This window comes from Saimiri boliviensis, chromosome 1, assembly GCF_048565385.1.
Source record: "Saimiri boliviensis isolate mSaiBol1 chromosome 1, mSaiBol1.pri, whole genome shotgun sequence".
Lineage (NCBI taxonomy): Eukaryota > Metazoa > Chordata > Mammalia > Primates > Cebidae > Saimiri > Saimiri boliviensis.
In genome coordinates this window covers 174,526,204-174,553,973 of record NC_133449.1, presented here as the reverse complement: position 1 = coordinate 174,553,973, position 27,770 = coordinate 174,526,204, and the positions used below count along the sequence as shown (strand labels likewise).

Below are 27,770 nucleotides of genomic sequence, written 5' to 3'. Positions count from 1 at the left end.
GTATCCTCATGATGGGAGTCACTGTGGTAATTATGCTGCACTAAAAGTCATAAATGGGTAATTCCAAAGCAATAAAAGCTAGATTGCTTATGTGGCAACCCTGGGAGGATGAGAGAGAATTTCCTTATTGCTTATTCTGCAGAGGAAAGGAAAACAGGACAGGATTTTTGTTGACAAGGCCGGTTGGGGGTTTGGTGAGTGTTTTCCCAACATCTGCACTTTCAAACAAGCAGATTGTTATCACGATCCTCTCTTTCAATCAGTAACTCCTGAAAGCCACTATTTACCCATAGTTGATTCATAAAAACCTTGACTCCTGGATCAAGTCAGTGTTACTCAGAGATGAAAGCAATTCAGGTAAAGTTTATGCATTGGGACAATGACATGTATTCTGCCTAATGGCAAAATTTCTCCAGATGACCCAGGCAGTAGCACCATGGGTTTGGAAGAGGAAGGGGTGCCTAGTGATCTCTCAGTGCACTTTCAAAGGCCATCATGTCTGATCTTACCCCTCAAGGTGGCCACCACCTTAGCTCACTTCCTAAGGGATCCACTGTGGAAGAAGTCTGCTCCATCTCCTGCCCACACTAAAGTTGGCCTAATGCAGATAGCAGGAATTTACTTCCTTCCCCACTCACAGATAGAAAATACAACTTGACTTTGTTCAAGCATATTTTCCAGGCACCCAGAAATCTCCCCCTCCACCTCACCTGCTTCTGGGATGAGTTAAAGTACAGATTGCACTTCATTCTCCAATCTCTGGACTGTGGGGTCATGAAGCTGAATGCTCCTAGCTTTTCCTCTGATAAAGATAGACTGTTTGAGGGGACTTGGATGTTGACCTAAATAATGAAAGCTATCTGCCTGTTTGCCAGCATGCGTAAAGCCAAACTGGAACACTGTACAGGGAATTAAACTCAGGTGGCAAAATAGGCTTGTGGTCACAGACACACTTCATTCTCTTCTTTCCTGGTCATGTCATGTTGTGTTACTTCCTGGAGAAGGGAAAGTCAAGAACAAGAGCCTACTTTATCTGCACTGGGTCTGAAAGGTCTGTGTGGCCATGAGTCAAAGCCTCAGAGCAGAGAAGGATCCATAGCAGAGAAGACAAGCATCAGAGAGGGAGATGGGTGGCAAATGAGAGAGACGTAGAGTCTCTGCTGGAGACGTAAATAACACCTGATCTGCCAGCATAGACCCTTGAGGTTAGACAGGAAGATAGCAGCCCTGGGTCCCAGGACTTTGAGGGGCCAAGAGCCCCGGTGCTACCCTACAACTGTTTAGGGAACAGCCTGGCCAGGGCTGGAGTGAGTCAGTGAGAATATACCCAGCCCTCCAGCCTGTGGGTCCTGCCACCAGTTCACGTCAGCAACCTTGGTCTCAGTTGATAATTTATTGAGCCCCCTACAACGTTCAAGGCACAGTGCTGAACACTGCACATGTGTTACTTTGTTTGCACTCAGGACAATCTATCCATCTTTTAACGTTAAGAAAATGGGCTGAAAATGCTGACCTGCCAAGTTAAATTTCGAATTATTTCCAAATAATTTTAATAAAATTATAAATATTAAATTATAGATTTTAAATTTTATACATAATTTATAAATTATTTTTAATAAGTGGTAGAGCTAGAATTTGCAGCCAGGACAGCCTGGCTCCAAATTTCATATGTATTTTTGCCCCACCACACTGTGCATAAATAAGTGTGTACACAGACACAGACACACACACACACACACACACACACACACACACACACACAGAGCATGTTGGATTTTCTAGCTTCAAAAAAGAATTTGGTGTGCGTGTCATAACTGATTCTTGGCATTCTGTAGTCACATCTGCTTAGAAAGAAGTAGTGATGTTGGCCTCAAGTAACTGGGGCTTTATCACGTGGCTGAAATTGTCCCCAGTCTGGTTGTGTATGTTGGCAGAAGCTCTTCTTGGGACCTCAGTATCCTGGTTTCAGCTGCCAAGAAGGTCAGAAGATTTGGTGAAAGCCAATGGGCTACATGAGAGGGAACTGTAAGAGGGCTGGGCTGGCTCCAGTGCCAGGGAATGTCCAGTCGCTTACTCCTTGCCATCTTCTCTCTCCTGTCTTTGCAGCCAACCTCGGTTTGAAGTCCAGGGCGGTGGCTCTTGGGGAGCAGCCAGTGTACCAGGGGCCTGTGCACTGCATTGCAACCATTGTGAGGAATGAGGGCCTGGCGGGGCTGTACCGGGGGGCCAGTGCCATGCTGCTGAGGGATGTCCCGGGCTATTGCCTCTACTTCATCCCCTACGTGTTCCTGAGTGAGTGGATCACACCCGAGCCCTGTGCAGGCCCCAGCCCCTGTGCCGTGTGGCTGGCAGGTGGTGTGGCAGGTAAGGGCAGCAGCAGCTGGAGCCGCACCCCTGTGCCGGCCACTGCAGTGGGACAGCTGGGGAGCTGGCCATGCCCTTTTTAGCCCAGGGGGAGGGGAGGGCACATTCAGGGACTCACCCAACAGTTCTTTGCTAGGCATCTACTCTGTCCCAGGCTTTCCACCTCATTCTCCTCCCCTCCCCATGTAGCTATGAGAATGGCGGTTCCCATTTGAGCTCGTTTGACTTTCAGGCAAGAGATACATTTTGAACACATACTCTGTGTCAGGCATTACCAAACTTTGGAAAGGAAATCCATGATCATGGTTCAGTGTATTGAATGCTGGCATGCTGCAATCTTTGTAATGTAAGGAAGTCATTCGTTCTGCAAGGTAGGAATTAGTCTCCCCATTTCACAGATGAGAAAACTCAGGTCCAGAGGTGTTAAGTAGCCAATCCCACGTCGTACAGCTGGTGCTGACAGTATATCAGGGACTCTGCAGCCAGAAAGCTTTAAGTTCAAATCCACACTTCATCATTTTGTGACCATGGACTGGTTGCTTAACTTCCCTGCTCAGAATCCTGCACCACATCCCTCTTCCATTTAAGGTGAAAGTTGACATCTTTGCAATGGTTTTCCAGGCCCTCCGTGACTTGGCTGCCTGTTTCTCACCCACCTCACTTCCACTCCTCTCCCCTTCCCCACTCTCTCCAGCCACACTGATCTCTGCTGCAACTTGACCATGCCTGGCCCTTCCCCAACCACAGGGTCCTTGTACCTGCTGCTTGCACCGTCTGAATTTAGCAATGTGAAGGCCACTGGGGACTTTGGCAAGGGCCATTTGATGGAGAGAAAATTGTAAAAACCTGATGGAGTGGGATCAAGAGAGAATGGGATGAAGGATATTAGTGTGCCCAAATATACACAACATTTCTGAGGGTTCTGCTATGCTGTAATGAGGAACAGAGAAACAGAGCTATAGCCAGAGGGGCCTATGGAAGCCAAGAGAAGACGCTGTTTAAGAAGGCTGATATCATAGCATGTTTGATGCGATGGGAACGATCTAATGGAGAGAAAATCATGAATCCCCCCTCTTCCTCCTCCTCCTCCTCCTCCTCCCTCTCTTTCTCCTCCTCATCATCACAATTCGCCATGCTGTCAGCCCATAGCAAACTCATATCAAAGCTCGTGTCTTTGCCACCTAACTGCAGTTTCCCCTTCTGGCTCCCTGATGCCCGTGCTCATCCCCAGCTCCTAGGAAGAGTTCTGTCAGTATTGACTGGCAGAGAGGACAGCAAGTCCCCATTTGCTCTCACTTCTGGGGAGAGCAGGTGTGAATGGCCTGGCAGGCAGATTGCATTTTGTGATGCCCTTACCCATGGGCTGAGGGACGAGGGAGTATACTGGAGCAGCACCCAGGGAAGTGGCCCCATTGTCCTGGCAGAAGGCACAGGTCGGAGAGGCTCCTGGAGGACCAAGGGCAGGAGGCCGAGGGGACCAGAGGCTGGGATAGGCAGAGGGCCCAGGGAAGTCTAAGGTCTCCTTTGGAAGCTACTGGGCAGCAATCACTAAACCCTGCAAACCAGTTGCCCTGGACTTTAACATCCATTTGTTTTTCTCTCCCCATCTAAGAATGTGCCAATTGCTGTGTTTATATAATAACCCGACATTGTTTTTCTGGAGTTTACCTGAGCGTATCCCATGAGGACGACCTAGGGGCACATGGTCCCAAGCCTTCAAAAACCATTCCCTGCTCTGTTTTTGCAATCCCCAGACTGGCCCTTCCTTGGTGAGCAGCCTGTCTGCGTGTGTTTGCTTAGAGTAAGTTCTGCCTTCAGGGAGCTGCAAACTTTCAGCCTCATGCCTTGCCCTGGACTCTCTTCTGGTGCCCTGAGAAGGTGCTGCCAAGTACCTGTGGAGCCTCTTACTCTTTCCCCAATGAAAGCTGCTAATAAAGACTGCCACGTCTCGAGCACTGGCTGTGGACTGGCACTGTGCTCCATGCTTCACGCTCGTCCATTCATTTGGTCCTCAGGATAGCCCCACAAAGAGAGGTGCTGCTGCCTGATTTTACAGATGAGAAGCCCAAGGCTTAGAGGAGGGGAGACACTTCTGCCAAGTCCCACAGCGAGTGGCGAGGGTGAATCAGAAACAGATTTTGCAGGTTCTAAGCCTGAGCTCTGTCCCTTCTCCCAGCTTAGTAAGTCTCTGAATGGTAGAAACTTGCAAGGAATTTCTACCATTTGCAAGCCCCTCCAGATCCTAAGGAGCCAGCCCCTGACACCTGTTTCTTTCTCTTTGCAGGAGCAATTTCTTGGGGGACAGCGACTCCTATGGATGTTGTGAAAAGTCGACTTCAAGCTGATGGGGTTTATTTAAACAAATATAAAGGTGTCCTGGACTGTATCTCCCAGAGTTACCAGAAGGAAGGTCTTAAAGTAAGCCCACAGCAGGCCTGCGGGGTCAGTGTCTGTCCCTGGAAGGTGGCTCACACATTTAGGGGGATGTGGGACCATAGAGAAGGAAATCGGGAGACCCAGGGGCTGGTGGTGATTATATATCAGGCGCCACAAGCGGGTTCTTCGTCAAGCACTTCACCGGGGCGGTCTTTTCACATGGCCCGTGGAGGAGGCAGGTGCATGGCCGACCTGACAGAGCTCAGAGAGGGCTGGTAAGCTGCCCCCAGCCACACAGCTGGTCCATGGTGGAGCCTGGTCCATGTCTGTCTGTCACCACAATTTGCCTTCTCAAGATAGGCTGGGCAGTCCTTCCTCACAGCTCAGTGCCTTCCCTACCCCGCCACCCCATGGGAAGTACCAGAGCCACCTTGCCTCCTTCCTGTCCTCAGCCAGCTCATCTTACCAGCTCCAGGCCCTGTGGACTGTCTTCTGCTCTCCCACCTGAGCCCCAACCCCAGACCTCTGGCCTCGGCCGACGAGGCGGCCTCTGACCCACTTCCCTGGGCTTTGTCTCCTCTGTTCTTCCTGCAGCTCGAAAGCTTAACCTAATACACACCCCTTCCCACCACCTGAAAAGGTGCTACCCCCGGACAGACCAGACTTGCATGTCTGGTGTCCAAGGTTATAAACAGATTCCTCCCCCTCCGGAGAAACCATCCTGCTGGCTCTTTCTTGCATGGGCTCCTTGCTTTCTTGGTGTGGCTCTCAGAGTCAGCAGATGTGGGTTCAAAGTCAGATGTCGCTACTGTGAGCTGGCAGAATCCAAGCAAGTGGCTTCATGTCTCAGGGCCTCAGGTTCTCCCAGAATGATCATCCCTTCCATGAGGGGCAGGGCATTTGTGGGCTAATACAGAAAGCTCTCCGTTCAGTATGTAACCCATAGGGAAGAGTTAACCCTTTCTCACTGGCCTTAGTATTCTCAGTATTGGTTTATTGGCGCCAGTGTTACCCTGGAGCTCTGAGTCTTTTCTCACATGGCTGCCCCACCCCAGGCCCTGCCAGATGAATCTGCCCCCTCTTTACAGGCCCAGCGCAGTCCACCACCATCCCCAGAACCCATGTCATTGTCTTGCTTCTCCTGTACCTCTCTCAAGGCGCCTCACACACCACCATGGGAGACAGCTCTTTCTATACCTCCTTCTCTGTTTCTTACAGCAAGTTTCCTGAGGTCCTGTTTTACACCCTCCCCCAACTTGGGAAAGATCCAGAGTTGGGATGACCCAATGTTGAGGTGAATGACTAACATGCCACGTGAGAGGGACAGGATGCAAAAGGTAGATCAAAGGGCCACATCTAAAGTACAGAACTACCAGAAGTCACTGCAAAGTCCAGCCCTTAGTATTCAATAATGGATCAATCACCTCTTTAGAAGATGGGGCGATCTGATTTGATGAAGGCTCCTAGAGAAAAGTGCCTAGGGGCTTCGGTTTTCAAATGCTTATTTTTAGAGAACCTCATATGTGGTAGGCACAGTTCTAGGAGCCGGGGACAGAGCAATAAACAAAAAAGAAAAAGCCCATGCTCTGATTAGCTAATGTGGCAGTGAGCCAACAGTGAGACCTGTCCCAAGGCTGCATTCATAGAAGTATAGTGGGTAGGATAAGGGAGGTGGAAGTCTCTGCCCTGACCATATTACAGCTGGAATGTTGCGTCCACCTTTGGTCACTGCCCATTAAGCAAGACCCTGGTGGTGCCCAGGAATGAAGAGCAGGATATCATAGCAAGTGGGGAAAGGCTGGATCCCGGGACTCTGGTTAGTATGAGAAGATGTGATATGGAGGAAACTTGATTTCTGTCTTTAGGTGTTAAGGATGGATAAACTCAGAGCTTCGCTATTCTCATTGTTTTAAATTCCTTTTTAAAATTTTTAACAAGAGCTGCTCTGACAGAAGGGTGAGGCCCAGCCCTGGTGCAGCCTCAATCGTCTTTTGTATCTTTTGTTTTGTTTTCAGCAGAAGTGCAGTTTTTGATTTAGCCAATGAGTGCAGAGAGGTATAAAAGTGTTTCAAATAGATGGTTCATTTTTATTTGAGATATTTTTGCCTGCTTCCCCAAATATGAATGTGTCATAATTCTTAAAAAGCCTGTAGAGGCAAAATATATTGCTGACATTATTTCTTCGGAAAGTAACTGTGCTCTCTGAAGAAAAATGAAGTCCTGGAAGTCAGCTGAGTTCAGACGACTGGTTTCTTTGTCTCAATAGTATTTGGTCTGTAGTGTTGGATCAGAGACAGATTTTCAGTCAAGATAATAATACTCAGCTTGAGTAACCACGGCATGATCAGACCGTTCAAGGTTAATTTTTTAAAATTTGTATTCAGTGGTTAAAAATAGGTAACATATGAACATAGGAAGCTTCCAAAAGTACATGAGGATATACTGTCTCTGTGCCCTGCAGTCCCTGTCCTCGCTGAAAGGCAATTACGGTAAAGTTTCTTGTGATACATTCCAAAAATATTTACAGTGTATACAAGAATATATGTGCATGTATATATCTATGTATGCTTATATATGTGTTTACTTATGAACATAAATAGTAACATAAACATAACCACACCATCTAGAACAATCAGGTTGTCTCAAAGGCATTTTTTTTTTTGAGACAGAGTCTAGCTCTGTCACCAGGCTGGAGTGCAGTAGCATGATCTTGGCTCACTGCAACCTCCGCCTCCCAGGTTCAAATGATTCTCCTGCCTCAGCCTCCTGAGTTGCTGGGATTACAAGCACACACCACCACACCCAGCTAATTTTTGTATTTTTAGTAGAGATAGGGTTTCACCTTGTTGGCCAGATGATCTCAATCTCCTGACCTTGTGATCCCCACACTTCGGCCTTCCAAATTGCTGGGATTATAGGCGTAAGCCACCATGCCCGGCCATTCAAAGGCAGTTCTCTAGCAGCTACAGGAGGAGGAGGTAGAGAGGCTTCCCCCAGTGCCCCAGGGATGCCTCCAGGTCCCAGCTGGCCTGGACTCTGGCCATGTGGAGCATTCCTCCCCAAGCATTCCTGGCTGTGGCTGGCAGAGGCGGATCGCAAAGCCCCAAACCCATCATCATCCAACCTGTTCTTACCTTCCTAGGGAAGGAGAAGTTGGTAACAGTAAAGAATTAGAAAGGCATTAATCATGATGATGGTGACCAATTTGAATAGTTCTTTGTAGCCCACTTAGGGATGATCGGTGGTGCAGCCTTTGTGGCGGGGAAAATCAAAAGTCCATGGACTGGTTGGGGCATCCCCAAGTAGAAACAGAAGAAAAGCCTGGTAGTTTTGGAGCCATTCTCTGCCTGCTGTGATGGTTGTCTTGGGCTACATGGGCCATAGCTCTGAGTTGGAGAGTTGTCATCTGAAATACCGAGGCAGGTGAAGCACCTTGGTATTCTTGGCTCCGTGGAAGCAGCTGCTGTGGAGGGGCTGTGGCAGTGAGATGAGGCTGGATGAAAGGGCATTTGTAGGTAGCCAGCTTCTGGAGACACCAGGGCCAGCTGCCTTGGGGTACTGCCCCTGGGGAATCAGAGCCTTCCTACCACTCTAGGAGCCAGTGAGATGAGGCTGGAGAAGAGGGCATTTGTAGGTAGCCAGCTTCTGGAGACACCAGGGCCAGCTGCCTTGGGGTACCGCCCCTGGGGAATCAGAGCCTTCCTACCACTCTAGGAACACCCCAATTGCAGCCACCAGGACTCTTTCAGTTCAGAGGCTCTTTCATGCCCAAAAGTTCATTCATTCATTCATTCATTCATTTACTCCATCCATCCATTTCACTTAATGTGTTTATGAAAGGTCTACTCTGGGCTAAGTGCTTGCAGGTGCTGGGGCTTCAGAGGCATATCACACACACAGCCCTGCATTCACTGCCCTGACTGTGATAGCTAACCCCACCCTCACCCCTGTTGTCTGTCCTTCCTGAAAGATTAGTCGGGGACACTTGAAGAACAGTGTGAGGAGTGCTGTAATGGGGAGATACTGAGTACACAGAAGATGAGGGGCCATCATCCACATGGAGGTGACCATGGGGACACTGCCAGGCTGCAAGCCAGGCCTGGGAAGCACTCCAGGCAGAGGGGACCAGAAGAGGCTCAGTGGAGGAAGAAGGCTGGCCCCTCAGAGGAATGACAGGCTGTTAACCTGCCCAGAATGTCAGGTGTGAGAGGTTGCACAGAGAAAGTGGAAGGGAGAGAATGTGGGTCCTTGCAAGCCAGGGAAGGGTGTGGACCTGACCTTAGGCCATAGGGAGCCATTGAGGCTTTGTGGGGTGGGAGTTAAGAGGGGCTCAGTCTGGAGGCCGTATGCTCTGGAAGCTCTGGGTAAAAGCTGGCAGGTCTGCACTTTGTCTTCTGTGGGCTCTGCAGCAGAGCAGGCCACAGCTGCTGGAGGAAGGACTGTCTGCATGCCTGAAGTGACCCACAGCTCCTGCACGGCCCGGTGCTGTGGGACAGAAGGCTCTCACTCCAAGCTGGGTCCTGCCTGCCTCCACCTTGCATATCAGAGCCAAGCCCAGACACACAGGGGAGCCTCTGTGGGCACTGGGCATGGAATTTTCCTCTCAGGGTTTGACCCAGTTGCTGGCTGTTATTCAGTCACTGTGGATGAGCCTGTGGAATTTCAGAAAGGTCAGACGTTAGAGAAGAGTGCTGATGTTACCAGGATCTTGCTTGCACCTGGCTGAACGGCTCGAGGGCTTGGCTGAGCCATTTACTCCTCCCTAGGAATCCTTGTCCATCAGCTCCTTTCCCAGGGCCCCATGCTGCACCCTGGGGGCTGCTGTGAGGTGCAGGCACCTCTCCTGAAGGAAAGTCACCTGATGTCGGAGCCAGTGACAGAGGCTTGCACCAACTGTGACACCACAGTGCCCAGAGACTGAGGAAACTGGGGAAGTGTAAAGAGATGGTTTCTACTTTTTAAAAATGACCAGTTCTGTTTCTCAAACTGAGAAAATCATACACGAAGTAGAGAGTAGGTTTCGATTTGTGCCTGACAGTTCTCAAGTCACTTACATTTGTGTGGGGACTTGCTTTTAGATGGTTGTTTTTTCCAGAGGATGCATTAAAGGCCAGCTCCTCCGCACCGTCCCCCTCGCCAAAGCTCTTATCTGCTCTCATCATTTTCTGGGTCACATGATTGTTCCTGGATGGGGCTTATCTCCAGTTATAATAGATTATAACTGCTTGAGGATTGGAACCACATCACATTTAGGAGCTGACACCCAATACCATGCAAGAAGCTTGAGGCAGGAGAAAAAGATCATGGGCAGTGTTTGGGAAGCATCACATAATACTCCCTAGAGATGGAAGACAAACATAGGTGTCATGGAGCAGCAAAGGCAGAGTTACCAGCTCATCAGCACAGGCCACTCTTCCTGAGCATGCATCCTAGTGATGGAGATTGAGATTGAGTCCTACTCCCTCTTAGCTGATAGACCATTGATAAGAACAAGGAGGGTGATGATGGTAATCAGCAGTTGAGGCATGCTTCTACTGTATGCCAGGCACCGTGCAAGTGCTGGAAAAGCCTCACCTCATTTAGTCCTTCTAACACCCTTATCAGGTCAATTCTGTTATTAACCCCCTCTTACAGTTGGGAAAATTGAGTTCCAGAGAGTTTACCATTGGCCCAAGTAACATAGCTACTCAGCGGGAAAGCTGTGCCTCAGCCCATGTCTGCAGAGTCTTAGGCACAGCTCGACTTCTGTTCTCTACCACTTTGGGGGTGTCCTGTGAAGCCCTGCCACAGTGAATGGGCATGGCTGGGTGTTCTGTCTACTTAGGGCTTCCAGATTCCCGAGGATCATGTGTATGCGTCTGTGTGTGTGTATGTGTGTGTGTGTGTGTGTGTGTGTGTATATACATGTGAGAGAAGAAGAGAGAAGGGGCAATTTTAAAAGCATATGTAGGTGTTTGCCAGGCCCAACAGCTTGCCTGTAGTGTTTAGTGCATGTGTATCAGGGTCTGGGAGGAAAAGCACTATCAGACATGACATGGTTCAGGGCAGGGCGTGACTGGAACTTCCCTGTGTGGTTTCTGCCTACACAGGTCCTTTGGGCTCTGTCCGGGAACGGGACCTGGGTGTGCCAGGTGATGGAGTGGCCCACCACGAGCCATTCTCTACCACTCCTCGGTGGCCCTGCAGAGGGTGTGGGTCAGTCCCCTGCAATAACCGGGCCCCTGTCCAAAGGTGTTTTTCAGAGGCATCACTGTGAACGCGGTGCGGGGCTTCCCCATGAGCGCGGCCATGTTCCTTGGGTACGAGCTGTCACTGCAGGCTATCCGCGGGGACCACGCCGTGACGAGCCCATGAGTGCCAGGTCAGTGTGCTTCCGTCCTGGCCAATTGTGCCTCCTGGAAACTTGAAACTCTTTCTTTGTCATGAGAATGTTGTGACCTTCTGAAATGTCCTGTCATTTGTCATGTATCTAATCTGTGGTAGGCCGGGGCCATCCTTCTCATCATCAAACAGCAGTTCAGAAATGCCCACCAGTGACTGTAGTGTGCTGAGTCCCTAGGGACAGAGTCTGGCACAGAATTGTGCCTGTTTCCAGACAGCTCACCTATCCATCTTCCCACCAAGCAGCTTCAACACCCCTTGCAGAGAAGGGCTTTTACCTTCACTGTGCAGATGCAGTGACCCAGGCTCATAGGTGAGGACTACAACCAGTAAACCTGCAGGGGGCCGTCTCTCCACCTCCCTACTGAACTGAGAGCCTGACTCAGAGCCACCCACAGGCTCCCAGAGCCCTAGAGGATAGGTCTCTGCCACCATTTCTTGCCTCCCATACCCTCTTTCTTTTTCTTTCGCATTGCAGAAAGATCACGGTAGCCTGAGGACCCTTCTAGAGACAGAAATCTGACTCCCATGCTCACACGCCGTACTTGGCTCCCCATCACCGTGTAGATAGAAAGCCTTCACACTGCCTTCTCTGGCCTCATCCCTCACCACTGTTCTGAACCTCCCGCCCTCTCTCTTGCCCCTAGGTCTTTGCTCAGGCTGGTCCCTCTGCCTGACATCCTCTTTTTGCTCCTTCCCTGCTTGTTCTTGGCTTCACCAGTTCTTTGTCACCCAGGCTGTAGAAGTCTCCTCCTCCAGGATGCCGGCTTGCTTTCTCAGCTGGGGTGAGTCATGCCTTCTGCAGACCATCCCCCACCCCCACCCCCACTGCATCCTAAGTGCCAGAGGACGCCCTCACTTCCCAGGCAGGGCTGCTGCAGCCATCCCCACCTTTGCACTGATGGTGCCGGGCTCTGTGAAGACCACTCCGCAGTGCTGCTGGACGGGTCGATGACCAGCTCCCTGTATCCTCGCAGGCCTCCTCTTCCTCCTGTGCTTTTTCTTCCTCGTTGCTTTTTATCTGGTCCCAAACTGGCTACCTGGAAAGACCAGAAGACAAAGTAGGGGTAGACTGAACTTTCTAGTAGACCAAGAGGCCATTTGACATCAGCCTTGGTTACCACAAACTCTCCTAGGAAGGATGATCTTTGTCTCTAAAACCTCTCTGCTGCCTCCCCTGTGAGCTGGCAGGGGCGTTCTCATTCTCGGGGCAGCAGAGCCCTGCCGTGGTGCATGGGCAGTGCCAGAACCTGTACCAAGGGCGGGGCCTGACCAATCAGGCTGACTGTAGTGAGCCCAGGACAAGCCCCAGAAGCTGGCTTCAAATAAAACACTCTCCACTTTTTGCTAAAGCGGCAACATTCACAGCTTTTCTGGCTTTTTGCCCTTTCTTATAAAAGGAAAAGGGTAGCAACACAGTTTGCATAATTAAACATCTTGAGTGAAGAGTTACTACATTTGGGTGGTGTCCAGGACAGGGAAGGAATTTGACTTATTCTTAAAGCTGTGCTCAGGTATTGGCCATTTCCCTCTTTTAACAGAGAAAACTAATTTCTTTAAAATCCTATAGTAAACGCCATGTATTTTTGTTGTAGAAAAAAATAGAAAATTCAAATAAACAGAAAGAACAAAATAACAAGACCTGTCATCACAAGACCTTGTTATTATCCTTCCAAGGCTGTCTTAGGTGTATTTCCAAATCGGGATCCTGCTCTACACAGTGTTTTACAGCCTCTCTTCCCATTTAGTAGTTTGGGACCATTTTCCCATGTCATGAAATCTTCAGCTGCAAGATGGTCTTAATGCCAAGACCTCCCAGATCCCAGAATGGCTGGATGCCTGCCAACCTGTCGTACCTGCCACTGTGACCAGCCTGGTGATTAACTGCTTCAGGACAAAGGAGGAAGTTTCTAGCAAGCCAATCACGATTGTCCTGCATTTGGCCTTTCACAAGCAGTGACCAACCCCAGTGGAAGCTTTTCTTTCTGAAAGCACTCTTTCTTGTGAGGAGCATGACTGCCTGTCTGCCTTAGGAGGGAGGACTGCTAAGGCACGGAGGAGGCTGCTGCCTCCTGATGGGAGAGGGAGGTTCCCGGTCATCCACCTGCAGAATTCATCTTAAACGAGTCTTGCCCATGACATTCAACTTCCTGCTCTAACTCAAAACACTAAGGCCTTTTAATGAGACTGGCTCCTAATTTACCAAGTAGCTCTGAGATTTGGGACAGCCCATGGTCAGGCTGCCGTCACACCCACTCTTTGAATGCCTCCCACATTGTCTAGACTCAGGACAGAGTGAGACAGTGCATATTAGAGATCTAGGGAGGCAAACAGTCCCTAAGAAGTGGCAGGGTGGGGACCATCTCAAGAGTTCCTGGATACAGATGGCAGGGATGACTTGAGAATTGTGTCTAAGAGCTTGCAGGAGATAGAGGACCCAGCTCCAGCAGCGCCAGGTGCCTTCCAACAGCCAGGCACAGAGATACCCCCCAACTCCCCAGGTCCCGTGCAGGAAGATCAGTGACCTTTGGTGGTAGAAGTGGCATCTCATCCACTCATAAGCGGCTGGCTCGTAGACTTGTCTGTGGCTCGTGAATCCAACCCTGCCATCCCTACCTGTCCACCAAGACTGGCCCCCAGAGCTTCCTGCAATAATGCTGGTCTGCCCTCTGTCCTGACATGCACCCTCCAGACCTCATTAGCCTACCTTCAGTTTCAGGAAAACCCATGTTCAAGGAAAGAAAATACAGTCTTCTTATGATACCTTTTCATACCTTTTTCGAACATTTACAAGTGGCCCCGGCAACCCCGAGAGCCTCTGCCCGTCTGTACTTTGCCTCTTGGTGCTTCACATACCCAGTTTCCAAATGGGTTGTTTGACCCCGAGATCCAAGATTTCAAGACTCCAGTTAGATGACATTCTTGTCTTTCCTCCTTTTTCCCAGGGCTTCATTCCATTAGCAGGTCAATGCAAAAGTGTCTGCAGAACCCATGATGTGAATTTACCGAAGAGATAGATGGACTTCCCACCAGGTGGGCTTTCAGCCAAGCATGCTGCCCTCAGAACCCCTTCCTCCTTCCTTCACAAGCACTCTGATCCTCACCCTGGCTGGGGCAGTGGAGCTCCTGCCTTGGAGGGATGCAACTGACCATTGGTCAACTGATCAACTATTTTGGTTTTGGATTTGCACTGGGTAATAACAGATGAACAGACCAGAACAAAACAAAACTGGATTAAATTGGCTCTGCCCCCATGACTGTTGTAAACTCACTGGGAATTCACAGAAGAGCTGGAGTTGGCTCTAAGTTTCCAAATAAAAGCATTAAAAACCTTTTCACATTGTTTCTGCAGCAGATGCCTCTGCCTGGCTTCCAAGAGAGGCACCTGGCCACTGTCATCCCTCTTTCTGTTCAGGCCTCTGTGGGTATTACAGGCCCAGAGGGAAACCCCCTTCACACAGGTGAGGAGAGAAACTGACCGGGGCAGCTTGGCTGCTTTTTTCTCAGATGCCTAAGGTCAGCAGGGGAGGGCATAGCAGATGAGAAGGGCAATGAGGGACAGAAACCTGGGGGTACTCCCACCCTGAGCAGTGACACGTGTTGGTGACTTGCTTCAGAGAGGCTGGCCCCGAGCTTGGTTGGGGTGGGCACTCTCTTGGCCTTATTTTTGCATGGAGAACTAAAAAAAAAACAAAATACTTGGTCCGCAGTCTGGTTTCCAGAGTGACTTCATTGTTCTAAATTTTATTCCCCTACTAGAGCCACGTGGGGAGGCCATTATTATTTTGCTGTTACGTGGCTTGAGTCCCTGCAGCATCTCCCACTTCTATGCCCACAACAAGCATTCTCAGCCAATCATAGAGCCCTTTCTTGATGAGCTGAATGGCGCCTCAGGGTCCTTCTCAGCACCGTGCCCTGGTAGCCACCACCAGCTGTGTGGAACTGTCATACAAAATAAATCTATTTGCCACCCCTGGCTTAAATCCCAGCGGAGGAAATGTCCCCAGATTTGTTCTTTTTTCTTTCCCTTGAAAAGGCCTTCCTTGGTTTCTCCACTACCCTGTTCCCCCACCATCCCCTGCCTTTGAGTGATTTGGCATGTCTGAGAATTCTCTGCCTTAATAGACCCAAGACAAAAGCAATGCTGTGGTGCAAACAAGTTGAAAGTGTTCAGTCTCTTCAGTGTAAAACGTGTTTGTGGAGCAGAGGGTTCCCTGCTTGAAATAAAACCGTCAGCGTGCCCTCCTCAATCTTTCTCTTCACAGCCTCTAGGACTGCAGGGTCCTCTGGGCATCTCTGTAAGGCTGCAGTTCAAGCTGCCCACCCTCCAGCAGTGGGACATTCATTCATTTGTTCAGTCATCAAACATTTGTTGAGCAAGTGCTGACCTAGGTGGTGGGAACAGCCACGAGGGACTCCGGTGGCACCCCACTCTGGTGCATTGGAGAGGCTCTGTTGACTGGAGAGACGAGCCTGCCTGTCTGCCCCAGCCTCAATGGGCCTGGGTGGGCAGAGAGGATGTGAGTGGAGAGATGTTTCTGGCACCTGGTTCATCCTGGGTAGACCTGAAGTCTCTGCTCTAACACATTCTAGAATGTGTTTCTTAAGTCTGCCTCAACCGGACCATTTCCCGGTGCTAGGCATGGTTGCACAGTTTGTTTAGCAGTGGTGCTGTGTCCAGAAGGCCAACTGGGGTCTTCTACTGGATGCTCCTGATGAGGCTGAGATGCAACCACCACCTTCTTCAGGTGTCTGAGCCTTTCCTAGTTTCTATTAATCATCATGGCACCTCTTGATATTAGGAGGAGGTAAGCAGAGAGAAGCATGCTGATCCAGTTTACAGATGAAGAAACTGAGGCTCCAACATAACTGAGCCCCAGCTCAGGACTTTACCAGAAATCACATTTGATAATCTTCCTGAGGCTACACTCCCCTGCTGTCCAGCCCAGGGAACATCACCAGCAGCCAAGATGATGGCTATTTCGTGGTGTGAAAAAGATAAAAGTTGTCGGGGCACATAGGTGTGGAGTCTCAAACTGCTATTTAAGGCCTCCTATGAGCCACATCAGAACTGCCCTTCCGGACTCACCTCTCATTGCTCTGGTCTAGATTTCCTGTGCTCCCATCATTTCCCTCATCCTGTCCAGTGCCAGGCATATAATGGGCATTTGAATATTTGCTGAAAGAATTCCAAAGTGATCCAACCAGCCTGCTGGGCCGGCTGCTGTCTGCCCAGCGCCCTCTAGGCTTCCCTGCCTCTGTGCTTTTCTTTAACCTATAGGACACTCTCACCCCCAGCTTCACCAGACACAGGAATGCTCCCTGTTTTTGGTCCAGCTCAGATGCTTTAAGCCCTTAGGTGTTTGGGCTTCCTAGATTCTTTCTCTGTCTCTTCTCCCAGCAGCATCCATGGCCCTTCCAGCAACAGGACCCCTCAGGCACTGTGTCCCTCCCCGTGCTACAGTCATGTCTGTGTGCCCTCTCTTTCTCACCGGCCTGTGCCCAGCTTCACAGCCAGGGCTGAGTTGTCCCAAGCCTTAGATTCGGCATAGCAGCAAGCACGAACAGGGTTTAGAATAAAGGAAGCATAAATTAATGGGCAAAAATGCAAGCATGACCATGTTAATTGAGAATTGCTTGTAAGAATGAAAATTCAGAAACTTTCTGAATGCCTATCAATAGAAGAGGGGGTTAAACAAATTGAGATGCATCCATACTCTAGAATAGTATCACGCAGCTACTAAAAAGAATGAGGTGGACTTTAAATATATTGTCATGGAAATATGTCAGCAACATTGTAAGTGCAGAAGTGGAAGGGTGGAATAAAGTATATGATGTTATTCATTTTCATTTAAAAATATATATTGTATATGTGTAACTACATGGGCAATGAAAAACTCTGGAAGGGTACACACTGAATTTAACAGTGGCTATTTCTGGGATGTAGGATTGAGAGAAGGCTTTTAGTTCTCACTTTGATGATGGTGATTTCTTTGTACATAACTATAGTGATGGTGATTTGATGATGGCGATTACCACAATGTTTCGATTTTTTACAGCATGTACACATTGTTTTTATAATTTCTTAAAATAAAAGCACATCTTATTGCAGAGCTAGGGCTCCCTGCTGGGCACTTGTTTTTCAGGCCGTAGGCTGGCTCTGCCTCGCTGCCCAGCCTCAGCCCGGCTCTGAAAATAACAGCCCCTGCCACCCCTCCCCACCCCCACCCTCCTCCATGCTGGGCAGACACTGCCTCAGCACATCTTCTGCACCCTCACTCCCATGCAGGAGCACCTGGGCTGCGATGAATGAAACTCAGCCTTAGTGAAGAAACTGGCTCCAACCCCAACGAATCTCATGTGGTAGCCAGAAGGTCAGCCAGCAACAGCTCTGCATCCTCTTCGATTTTTCTGGAGGGTAATCTTGTGGAACAGTTGGGGCCAACAACTTGGGAGTTTTCCCCCATCAACACATTATGGTTTTATTTAACCAAATATATACATGTATGTGTGTGTGTGTGCACATGTGTGTGAGTGTGTGTGTGTAGCCTGACAGTGCCCAGTGCTGTGCTAGGTATTGGGTGAAAATGGCAGGGAGCCTGCCCTCAGGAAGCTTAGTATCAGGCATTAATTTCTGTGTCATGATCAGGAAAGTCTTTAAACAAATGGAATTCTATTTTTAAGAAGGATGAAAACAGGACGGAATTCCAAGCCAAGCACCAGTTTTGGTGTCTGCGCCCTGGAGTTGGGGGCTTCAGGGTTGGCCAATTTGCCCTACTAGGGATGATAAAAAGAACAAAAACCATTACCATATACAGCAGCAGTTCTCAGTAGCAGCTTCTTTTCACTCCCAAAAATTATTAAGTGCCCCAAAAAACATCTGCATATATATATATACCAACATTTACCAGAAATTCAAGCAATTTCAAAAATATTTATCCATTTAGGTATAATAATAAGCCCATGACATTTTACATAAATAACATTCCATATAAATAACGATTCTTTCTAAACCAACATAATTAACGAGAAGACTTGCATTGTTTTCTCTTTTTGCTAAGTCTGGCTTAAACAGAGGGCAATTGTTCCCCTGTCTGCTTTTGCTTTTAGTCTATGGGTTATCTTTTGCAATGTAGCCTTTGGGAAACTCCATTGTGCGCTTGTGAGAACATGAGATTGAAAAAAGCAGATAACATCTTAGTGGTCTATGAAAATAGTTTTGACCTCGTGGGTTCCCTTTAAGAACTGCTGCCCTAAAGGAAAAAAAAAAAAAAAAAAAATCCCTCACCCAAAGGCTGATACCCTGCAGAACTGCCACTCGGTGGCAGCAGAGGTCAACCAAACCCTCCGCAGGAGTCCGCGTCTGGGAGTGCAAGACCTTGGCCCTAAGGGGAGAGCACCAGGGCCCGTGACACTTCTCTTCCTGTTTCCTGGGTGTCTCCATCTCCCGTGGTGTTGCCCTTTTCTTTCTCTGTGGTGGAAACAACGTCACAGGAGGAAGACCCTCTCCTTGGATGCCCGGTACAGGTGGGCCATCGGCTACCTGCGTGCTCTTGCAGGCATTGGCGCCCCTGAGCCTTCTGTAAAAGGTCTCCCTTACCTAACTTGCACAGCTTTCATAAGAATCAAGTGCAAAAGTGGTTTTGTAAACCGTAACGTGCAAAACACAGGGGCTGGAGGAAGGGGAGGCACGGTGTGATTTTTCTGCTTTCTGTTCTTTGCCTGCCCTCTTCTCTGAGTCTGGGTTGTTTGCTTTTTCCAGTAGGTGAACACAGGGTGACTCCAGTGTTCCCTCATCTCTGCATGTGAAACCCTGAGAGCTGCAAAGGTTTGGACTTTGGACCTCCGAGTGGACACCAGTTAGCAAGCATGGGCTAGGAGGGTGCAGACACCGACGTGGCCCTTCTAATGCCTGAGATGCCTCATGAATCATTGATTCAAGCCTTCCAAGGTTCTGACCCCCAATGCCCACTCTGCTAGGCTGGTATCAAAGAGGTTTCCAAGCAATGTTTGGTGCAGCAGAGAAGTCCAGACCATGAACACCAGGGAGCCAGAAACCATCCAGAGAGATGTTGCTTCGCTCCTCTGGCTGGGCCTGGGGAGGGGCCAGTGAGCCACGCCCTCAAGTCTCAAGTCCCACATCCCTGTGCCTCTCCTCTTTTCTCCTTACCGACCAGGTTTCTCCTGCACCCGTGGATCCTGAGGACAGCGGAGCGCCTCCCTCACCGCACACTGAGCCCAGCGCCTGCTCCTCACTGCGCACTTACTAGTGTCTGTTGAGTGATTGAATCACATCTTCAGGTCTGCAGCAAATAAATAAAGCTTTCTTTATTTTTTGTTAAATCAACTGAAAGTTTTTTTCGAGCTGAAAACAGAAAAAAATAATTTTGCTATTTCAGGGTAAAACTTAGAAAGGCCAAGTTAAATGCTCAGTTCAAGACTTTTTCCTTCTCCACCTTCCCCTGGGGTTGTCTTTAAATCCGGGGGGTGGGGGATTTGGGATTTAGGGAGAGGCTTCAGGTTCCCGGGAGATGCTTTGTCCTACCTTGGTGTTCTTCCTGGCTAGTCCTGGGCATGGCTTTCCCTCCAGGGTGGATTCAGTTCCATTTGCTCCCTGACGCGTGGCCCACATATATACCCATCCCAAGGCCTCTCCAGCCTTATCACCCTCCAAGACACATCAGTGCTCCTTTCTGCCCTGTATGAACATCTTTGGTTTCTCCATTGGAACTATTCGGGGGGCTGCATCAAGCCCACCTTCCTAGGGCCTGTGGGTGAGCCTCCCTATACCCCACCTTATGTATGGTGGCAAGAGGCATTCTCTTTTCATGCCATCTCCTGGGGCATTCAGGGCACATGGCTCATGTATCCTTCACTCTCGGTTTTCTACCATCCTCTGGAGCTCTGCACCCTACCCCGAGGCTCTGCTGGGGGTCAGGCAAAGAGCCCTTCTCTAGGGAACTCAACCATGTCTGCCACCATCCTCTCCTCTCTGACTTCTCTTCCATACCCCAAGGAGTTACTTCCTATCCCGGGGCTAGGACAGTTACCGTTAGAAATTCTAAAGCCAAGAATAGCCTCTGTACCACTAAGAGCAGATTCTGACAAAATCCAATCTTATTCATGATAAAAGTGCTTAACAGACTGAAAATAAAAGGGAATTTTCTCAACCTAACAATCAGCATTTATGAAAAGACCACAGCTCACATCATATTAATATTTAATTGTGAATGACTGGATTCGTCCCCACTAAAATCAGGAACAAAACAAGAATGTCTACTCTCACCAACTTTTATTCAATATTGTATTGGAGGTTCTAGCTAGAAATTAGGCAAGAAAATGAAAGAAAAGACATCCAAATTGGAAAAAGAGAAGTAAACTACCTCTATTTACAGATGATATGGTACAGTATAAAGAGTGATGTTTGCACAACATGCCAATATACTAAAATCCATTGAATTATACACTTTCAATGGATGAATTGTATTGTATATGGTATACGAAGCATATCTCAATAAAGCCTTTTTTTTTTTTTTTTTTTTTTTTTTTAAATCAGGGTCTTGCTCTGTCCCCCAGGCTGGAGTGTAGTGGTGCAATCACGGCTCACTGCACCCTTGATCTCTTAGCTCGAGCGATCCTCCCATCTTAGCCTCCTAGTGGCTGGGACTACAGTTGCATGTCACCATGCCCGGCTAATTTTTGTATTTTTCATGGAGACTGGATTTCACCATATTGGCCAGGCTGATCGCAAACTCCTGGACCCGGGTGATCTGCCTGTGTCAGCCTCCCAAAGTGCTGGGATTACAGGCATGAGCCACTGTGCCTAGCTAAAGCCATCTTTTTAAGGTGATAAAAACAAAGAATAAAGTCCTTTGGGTCCTCTTTGTGTTTCTGCTGAGGCCTCCTTTTGCAGAGAAAGGGAGGTCTTGGTCTGGGGTCAATGAAACAGGGTGACGAAATGTGGCAGTGGGAGAAGAGGAATGGTGAGGTTGAGACATCACAGCGTCTTCCTGCTTCGAACTGAGTGGATGGACAGAGGGAGGGAGGGTTGGAGAGATGGACGAGCCAGCTTTATGGCTGGCCACATCTTGGCTTGACTTTGGCCAGCAGTGTGTGCTTTGGCCTGGAATCTACTGGAAACAGCTCTGCCCGGGGCCTGGCAATCTGGTGAGGGTAGCAACTTAGCCGCTTGTGAGCAACAAGCTTCTGGCCAAGTTATGCAACCCATTGAGCCTAGTTATCTCATTTTTGCAGTGGGAAAAATTACCTACAACAGTTATACAAATATCTCCTGGCATTGCTGTGAGGATCCACCCAGATAGTCTACAAAATAGGCTCAGCAGAATGCCTGGTACAGAGTAAACACTAAATGTTGGTTCTCCTTTCTCCAGGGCGGCTTCTTGATGAATCTCAACTGTCCTGCTACAGAGATGATAATTATAGCACACTTCACTGTAAGTAAACCCTCCTTGGAGCTTGTCTGCCGGAGTGAACACTGCAGATTATGTGACTTTTGCAGAAAAGCGGAGGGACAGCACCAAGCTACTCTGGTGATTAATCTGCAGCAGTGAGTGGAAGCTCATCTCTGCCCATCTCCTCTGGCAACACACCACATTTCCGAATTGTATTCTGAAACCATCACCAGACACCAGCATCTGTCCCTGCTGTGATCCTGCTTGGGGCAAGCATTGCTGAGATGGGTGTCTCCCCGTGCTGCAGGTGGTAAACCACACAGTGTCACATGATGCAACTATGTCTGGGGCCAGTCATTCAGAAAACTAACATGGAGGAGAGGAGGAGAGAAGGCCCTGTAGCTGCTGTCTGGAATTCCATGGGGCTGCTGTCCAGATAGCTACAGAAACCTCTGTCCTTCCTGGAGACACTCAGCCCAGCCCCAGATAAGAAGTCTTGGGGAGAGTGCCTCGCTCCCTTCCTAAGTAGTGCATGAGCTAGACATAGGCTGTTTTGTTAATGCAGCTTACTAATTTCTTATCATGATTCTGAAATCTAAATAGCTCTGAAAACTCAAGGACTCATTTGGCTGCAAAACTTGACCATTTAGGTGATTGCTACAGGATTGATATGTTTAATTAATCATGGAATCTTGCCCCAGGCCCTGCTTTGGGTGTTATGTAATACATGGCGCATGGATCGTTTCAACTTTGTAAAAGGCTAAAAAGCTTGAATTCTGAAACCTGTCAGATTCCCTAAGTTTCTGGAGATGAGAGTGTGGCCTGGAATTGTGATGGGTCTGTTTTACCCTCAGGCTGTGGTCGGAAGAAGCACAATGTCCACCCTGGGTATAAAGAGAATAAGCAGGGGCAGAACTTACACAGCAAAGGGTTTAGAAGCAGAGAGCGCTAGGGGTGGATCTTGCGCTAAAGCTCTCCAGCTGGGGGATCTTGGTAATGCCATTCAGACTTTTTAAGCTTTGGTTTCAGTATCTATAGAACAGAAACGCTGTAATAATAATATCTACTTCCTACCTGAACTAGTGAGTGAAGCACGTAATTATTATTATTATTATTATTATTGGTTTTTTTTTTTTTTTTTTTTGAGACAGAGTTTCACTCTTTACCCAGGCTGGAGTGCAATGGCGCGATCTTGGCTCACCGCAACCTCCGCCTCCTGGGTTCAGACAATTCTCCTGCCTCAGCTTCCTAGAAGCTGGGACTATAGGCGTGCGTCACCATGCCCAGCTAATTTTTGTATTTTTAGTAGAGACGGGGTTTCGCCATGTTGACCAAGATGGTCTCGATCTCTTGACCTCGTGATCCACCCGTCTCGGCCTCCCAAAGTGCTGGGATTATAGGCGTGAGCCACTGCGCCCAGCCGAAGCACTTAATTATTAAGCATTTATTCTGCATGCCCACATTCTTGAGCAGTCTCCCACCAGCAAATTGCCGCCGCCTCCTATTTTAGGTGCACGGCCAGTTTCGCAGGACCCTAGCCCTCTTGGCAGGGCCCCCTGCCTCCCTCCCTCAGACATGCCTTCAGCCTCCCCTCAGATGGTCCCCATAGACACCCTTAGTAACTGCTCCCTGCAGCCCCTTGCAGCCACAGCCACAACCTGTGAGCCTGAGGGCTGTGTTCAGCATCGGAACTCTTACTACTACAGGAGTCTCTGATCTATTTTTCCCCTTAACAATGCTTGTAGCTTTCTTTGCTCTGAGCAGCAAGAAATGAGTAATTGCCTAGAGACCAGCTCATTTGTTTCCCCCATATACATTTATTTCAAAACAAAGATACACCATTTTAAACAAATGATTGCAACTGATTTTGACTTGGCTTACTAGACTTTTCAATCGTAGCAACTTAAAGAGAAAGCTTTTTAAAGTTAATAAATAGAATAAATAATATTTCATCTTCATATTTTGCCTCCCATTCCTCTCATCTTTTCTTTCTGGAAAACTTCCAGGAGACTCTTCAGAAATGTCAGCACGTTGCCTGCCACGGTTTGGTTGCATGGCTGTTCACAGGAGAAATACTGTGGGGATGAAAGTTGATAAGGACAGAGTGATGTAGAGCCCAGCAGCCCTGGAGCCAACCTGCCGAGAGCCAGAGTCAGGCTTGAAGGAGTGTGGGGATGGGCAGGGAAGGGGCTTGAGACCAAGAACAAACAGGTGGTCAGGTCCAGGCAGCTCACGTGGTGTAAAGACAGCACAGGTGGTTGACTTCAAGTTGGATTTCAGGGGTCTTTACACACACACACACACACACACATACACACACACACACCCTATCAAGTGGCCCTAAATCTCCCCATTAGAGAAAGTCTTTTCTGGGAACCCTTTGAGGCCTAAAATAGTATCATTATCCTTTTAGGTTGTCTTTCCAAGGTCATTTGACAGCACAATGGCTAAGAATGGGGCTCTGAGGTCACATAGACCTCAGTTCAAATCTCAGCTCTGCCACTTATTAAATAGGCAGCCTTAGGCAAATTAGTTGACCTCAATGAGAGTGATAAATTGAATAATTGTCCCTAAGGTATGTATTTATTCAGTGAGACAGCATATATAAAGCACTTAGAACTAAATGCTGTTGATGGTAGAAACACGTGCAGCTAAACATCTGAGCACAGGGCTTTCAGCCTTCTATGATCTTGCATGGAGATGCTAACAGCCAAAAGAGGCAGGGAGGTCACCCCATCCAACCCACCACCCCACTCTGCTGTTAGGGATTAAGGTATATGCTGAAGAAGAGAATCTGTGGATGGGGGCATTCAGGACGAGTGGCAAGCTTCCACCTTGACCTGGGTGCATTGACCTTAAATACCCTCTTAATCCAGGTCAGGGAGTGGTGGCTCATGCCTGTAATCCCAGCACTTTGGGGGGCTGAGGCAGGCAGATCACTTGAAGTCAGGAGTTCAAGAGCAGCCACACCAACATGGTGAAACCTAGTCTACTAAAAATAGAAAAATCAGCCAGGCATGGTGACACACACCTGTAATCCCAGCTACTCGGGAGGCTGAGACAAGAGAAGCACTTGAACCCAGGAGTTGGAGGCTGCAGTGAGCCAAAATTATACCACTGCATTCCAGCCTGGGCAACAGAGTGAGATTGTCAAAACAAACAAACAAACAAAAAAAAAACAACCTTCCTTAAACAACAGGAAAAAAAAAAATCTCTTTTAGCAACACCCATTCAGTTAGTAAATTGAATCTCTAGGATAATTTAGTATTATGTGAACTACATCCCTGATTCTCCAGATTGTAGCTTCTAATTATACTCAGAAAGGGTTCTTTCATTATTCCATAAGTGGAGAGAAGAAAAGGCCCCATCGGTGTGTTTTTAAAACTAGGGGGAACAATGGTCTATCTCACTTTCATTCTATTGTTTCATTGAATCTCACTTTAATTCTATTACTTCTGATTAAATTTCTTAGATCTCCTTCATCAACCTTGAACTATCAACTCCAACTTTATCATCCTTTTGCATTCAAACAGGGCTGGCATCACAATTCACATAGAAATCACCAACCAGAACGTATTACATGTAAAAAACAAACTTACTGGACACTTCTTGTTCTCTAGTACTTCAACTGATTTTTTCACCCGACTGAAAATCAGTGAGTATCTTGTTTGCACTGTGGTATTGGTCATCTGAAACAGTCCCTCCTTGAAGCATGGTCTGGTGCAGTTGTCCTGGTAAATAGGAAGAATTTATTAAAAGAAACAGTCTGAGGACAACTTTGAAAATATATCACAAAGAGCTATGTAATAGAGATGCTTGTGATTTAATCAGTGTAACTGAAACTTGCATTATTTTTAGATAGGTCCATTGCCAGTGTAGGAAGTGTTCTTCAATAGTTAAAGAGATGCCATCTTTCTACAGTGACACCCCCTGGAGGAGATTTCCAATATGTTCCATCCAGGAAACATGAGGGCTGTGGGCCCTGAAATAGCTGTGAGTATTCTTTTCACCAGGTGCTTCAAGCCTTCTAAGTTTGAAAGTGCAGAGTGAGGAAAAGCCTTTCCACACCAGCTAATGGGATGTGACAGTTGAATGCAGCTGGTATTTCAGCAGCAGCTAGAAACGTGGACTGTATGTCAAGGGGCAGGGGCCATGCTGTCTGCCTGGTTCCTCCCCAGAAGGCACTCTAGTCTCTTGTCTAATGGATGGACCTCGATGGGTGCGATATCTCACTGTAACTGGGGCAAGAAGCTCAGATTCTCCCAGGCCTTGCATGAGAAAGAAAAAGGCACTGCACCTTGGTGAAGCGCCTCCTCCTCACCCTAATCAGGAGTTTGAATCAGGAATCAGAACTTTCCTGCCACCCGTCCTTTCTGCCAGAGTGTTGGCAGTGGCCCTCTGGCAGTCCTCCTTCCACCCACGACCTCAGATCCTCTATCTGTCTAGAGGGAAGCATTCGAACCAACAGCCACCCTCATCAGGTAGACAGACAACAGGGAGGTAGGGAGGAAGGGAGGAGGCAGGAAGGGGGAGGCATAGTGCAGAGATAATTCATGCCCAATGAGAGAGAAGAAGGTATCATTTTACTTACATTGTTTCACAACCCAAAAGTTATCAGCAAATAAGTTAGGCAGCAATACAATATGAGCTATATAGCAATTATTATATCCTTAGCTGAGCTTCATTTAATCATGCACATGGCCATCTATCTAAAAAGATATTCAAGATTCTTTTTTTTTTTTTTTTTTTTTTTTTTTTGGAGACAGAGTCTCATTTTGTCTCCAGGCGTCAGGCTGGAGTGCAGTGGCACAATCTCCGCTCACTGCAACCTCTGCCTGCCGGGTTCAAGCAATTTTCCTGCCTCAGCCTCCCGAGTAGCTGGGACTACAGGCGCACGCCACCACACCCAGCTAATTTTTGTATTTTTAGTAGAGATTGGGTTTCACCATGTTGGCCAGGATGGTCTCGAGCTCTTAACCTCGTGATCCACTAGCCTCAGCCTCCCAAAGTGCTGGGATTACAGGCTTGAGCCACCGCGCCCCACCTCAAGATTCTTTTTTTTAATGTTGAGAATTGTTTAAACTTCCCAAGAGGCATAAAGTTAACTAAATACAAAAAAAAAAGTTCATAATATAAGATTTCAATAGTTTCAAAAGGGAATAATTTGTAACAATGTGATTTTAAGAGGAAATACTAATCTGTAACAATTGAATTAAACCACAATTTATAACATTAAATAGTAAATAAAGCAACTTACTTTTATGTAAAAACAAACCTAAAAAACCCAAGGTCAAAATTATATTCTTTCACTGTACTTACAGAAGGAATGGGCAGGCAGAGACAACTGGTCACCTGCAAGAGAAATTTCAGAGTGAAGATTCCAGATGGGAAAATTAAAATTAATTTGGAAATTTCTTAAAGAGCATTCACTCACATTAGCTCTGCAGTTGCACTTCGAAGATGGATCTTCCTAAAGTAGATAGAGAGATAAGAACCACTAGTCAGCCCTGAGTTTTTTCATCTTCACACATACTTCGCTTTGTCAGTACCCATCTTTCCCACGGGCGCCCCCTGCAGCCTACCTGCATCTTGTCGATAAGGTAGTTGATATCCCTGATGCCCACTGACGTTGGACACCCCTGGCTGGCCACGGAGCAGAGGAGCAGCGCAGAAGTAAGGACCGTGGCCAGAAGCATCTTGACAGAGGACCGGAGCACGCCTGCAGACACCTTCAAATTGAGTGATATTTAAAGCTCCCTCTCAAACATGGAAAAACCCTGACATCAAACTGATACTTTTTCTGATGCCAAGAGCCCACTTTTTCTCCGTAAGTTGGGGCCACCTGATATTAACAAACAAAAAAATCAAACTGAGTCACTTGACAATGATGACGCTGTGCCGGAAATGTTATTGCTCAGAACAGATGATTTTCACAAAGTGGAGTAATGAAATGCTGAAGGAAAAGTTAAAGATCTAAACCCTCCCTCCAAAAACATTTAAAGACAGGTATTCTGGTTGTGAGAGTTAGAATACTTTCCATGAAAGCCCAGGTCTGTATTTTCCCTTTTTGCATTATGGGAAACGCTGATATAATATAGCCAATCACGGGTGTTCTAAGGAAGCGGGGCCTGGGGAGAGGGAGTGGGTTGGGGGGAAATGCATGATATTGCACGCCTCCACTTCTCACTGTTGGGGTTTCCCTTTAGTAATTACGATCTCAGTCTTACTATCCTTTAT

At 47.9% G+C, this 27,770-nt stretch overlaps 2 protein-coding genes across 10 annotated transcripts in view; one reads left to right on the top strand and one right to left on the bottom strand.

The window, feature by feature from the left end:
- SLC25A48 (solute carrier family 25 member 48) overlaps window positions 1-14,455 on the top strand; it is a 47,505-nt gene extending 33,050 nt beyond the window's left edge. For 3 of the 9 annotated variants that reach the window (XM_074381298.1, XM_074381304.1, XM_074381303.1), the window contains exons 5-6: window positions 2,107-2,364; window positions 4,649-6,967. In XM_074381298.1, coding sequence (XP_074237399.1) covers window positions 2,107-2,364; window positions 4,649-5,019 — 629 coding nt within the window. In that variant the 3' untranslated portion in view covers window positions 5,020-6,967. Of the gene's footprint in view, window positions 1-2,106; window positions 2,365-4,648; window positions 6,968-10,971; window positions 11,102-11,768; window positions 11,907-14,066 lie in introns of those variants that run through there. The other 6 variants (XR_012512555.1, XM_074381309.1, XM_003920565.4 and 3 more) reach the window with 6 other exon arrangements.
- An 8,893-nt stretch (window positions 14,456-23,348) lies between these two features.
- IL9 (interleukin 9) lies at window positions 23,349-27,229 on the bottom strand. The gene is made up of 5 exons (XM_003920564.4): window positions 27,116-27,229; window positions 26,968-27,003; window positions 26,853-26,885; window positions 25,133-25,264; window positions 23,349-23,608 (listed from the first exon to the last, which is right to left on the bottom strand). Exons 1-5 carry the CDS (start codon window positions 27,227-27,229, stop codon window positions 23,489-23,491), a joined length of 435 nt encoding a protein of 144 aa, XP_003920613.1. The 3' UTR covers window positions 23,349-23,488.
- Window positions 27,230-27,770: the final 541 nt, after the last annotated feature.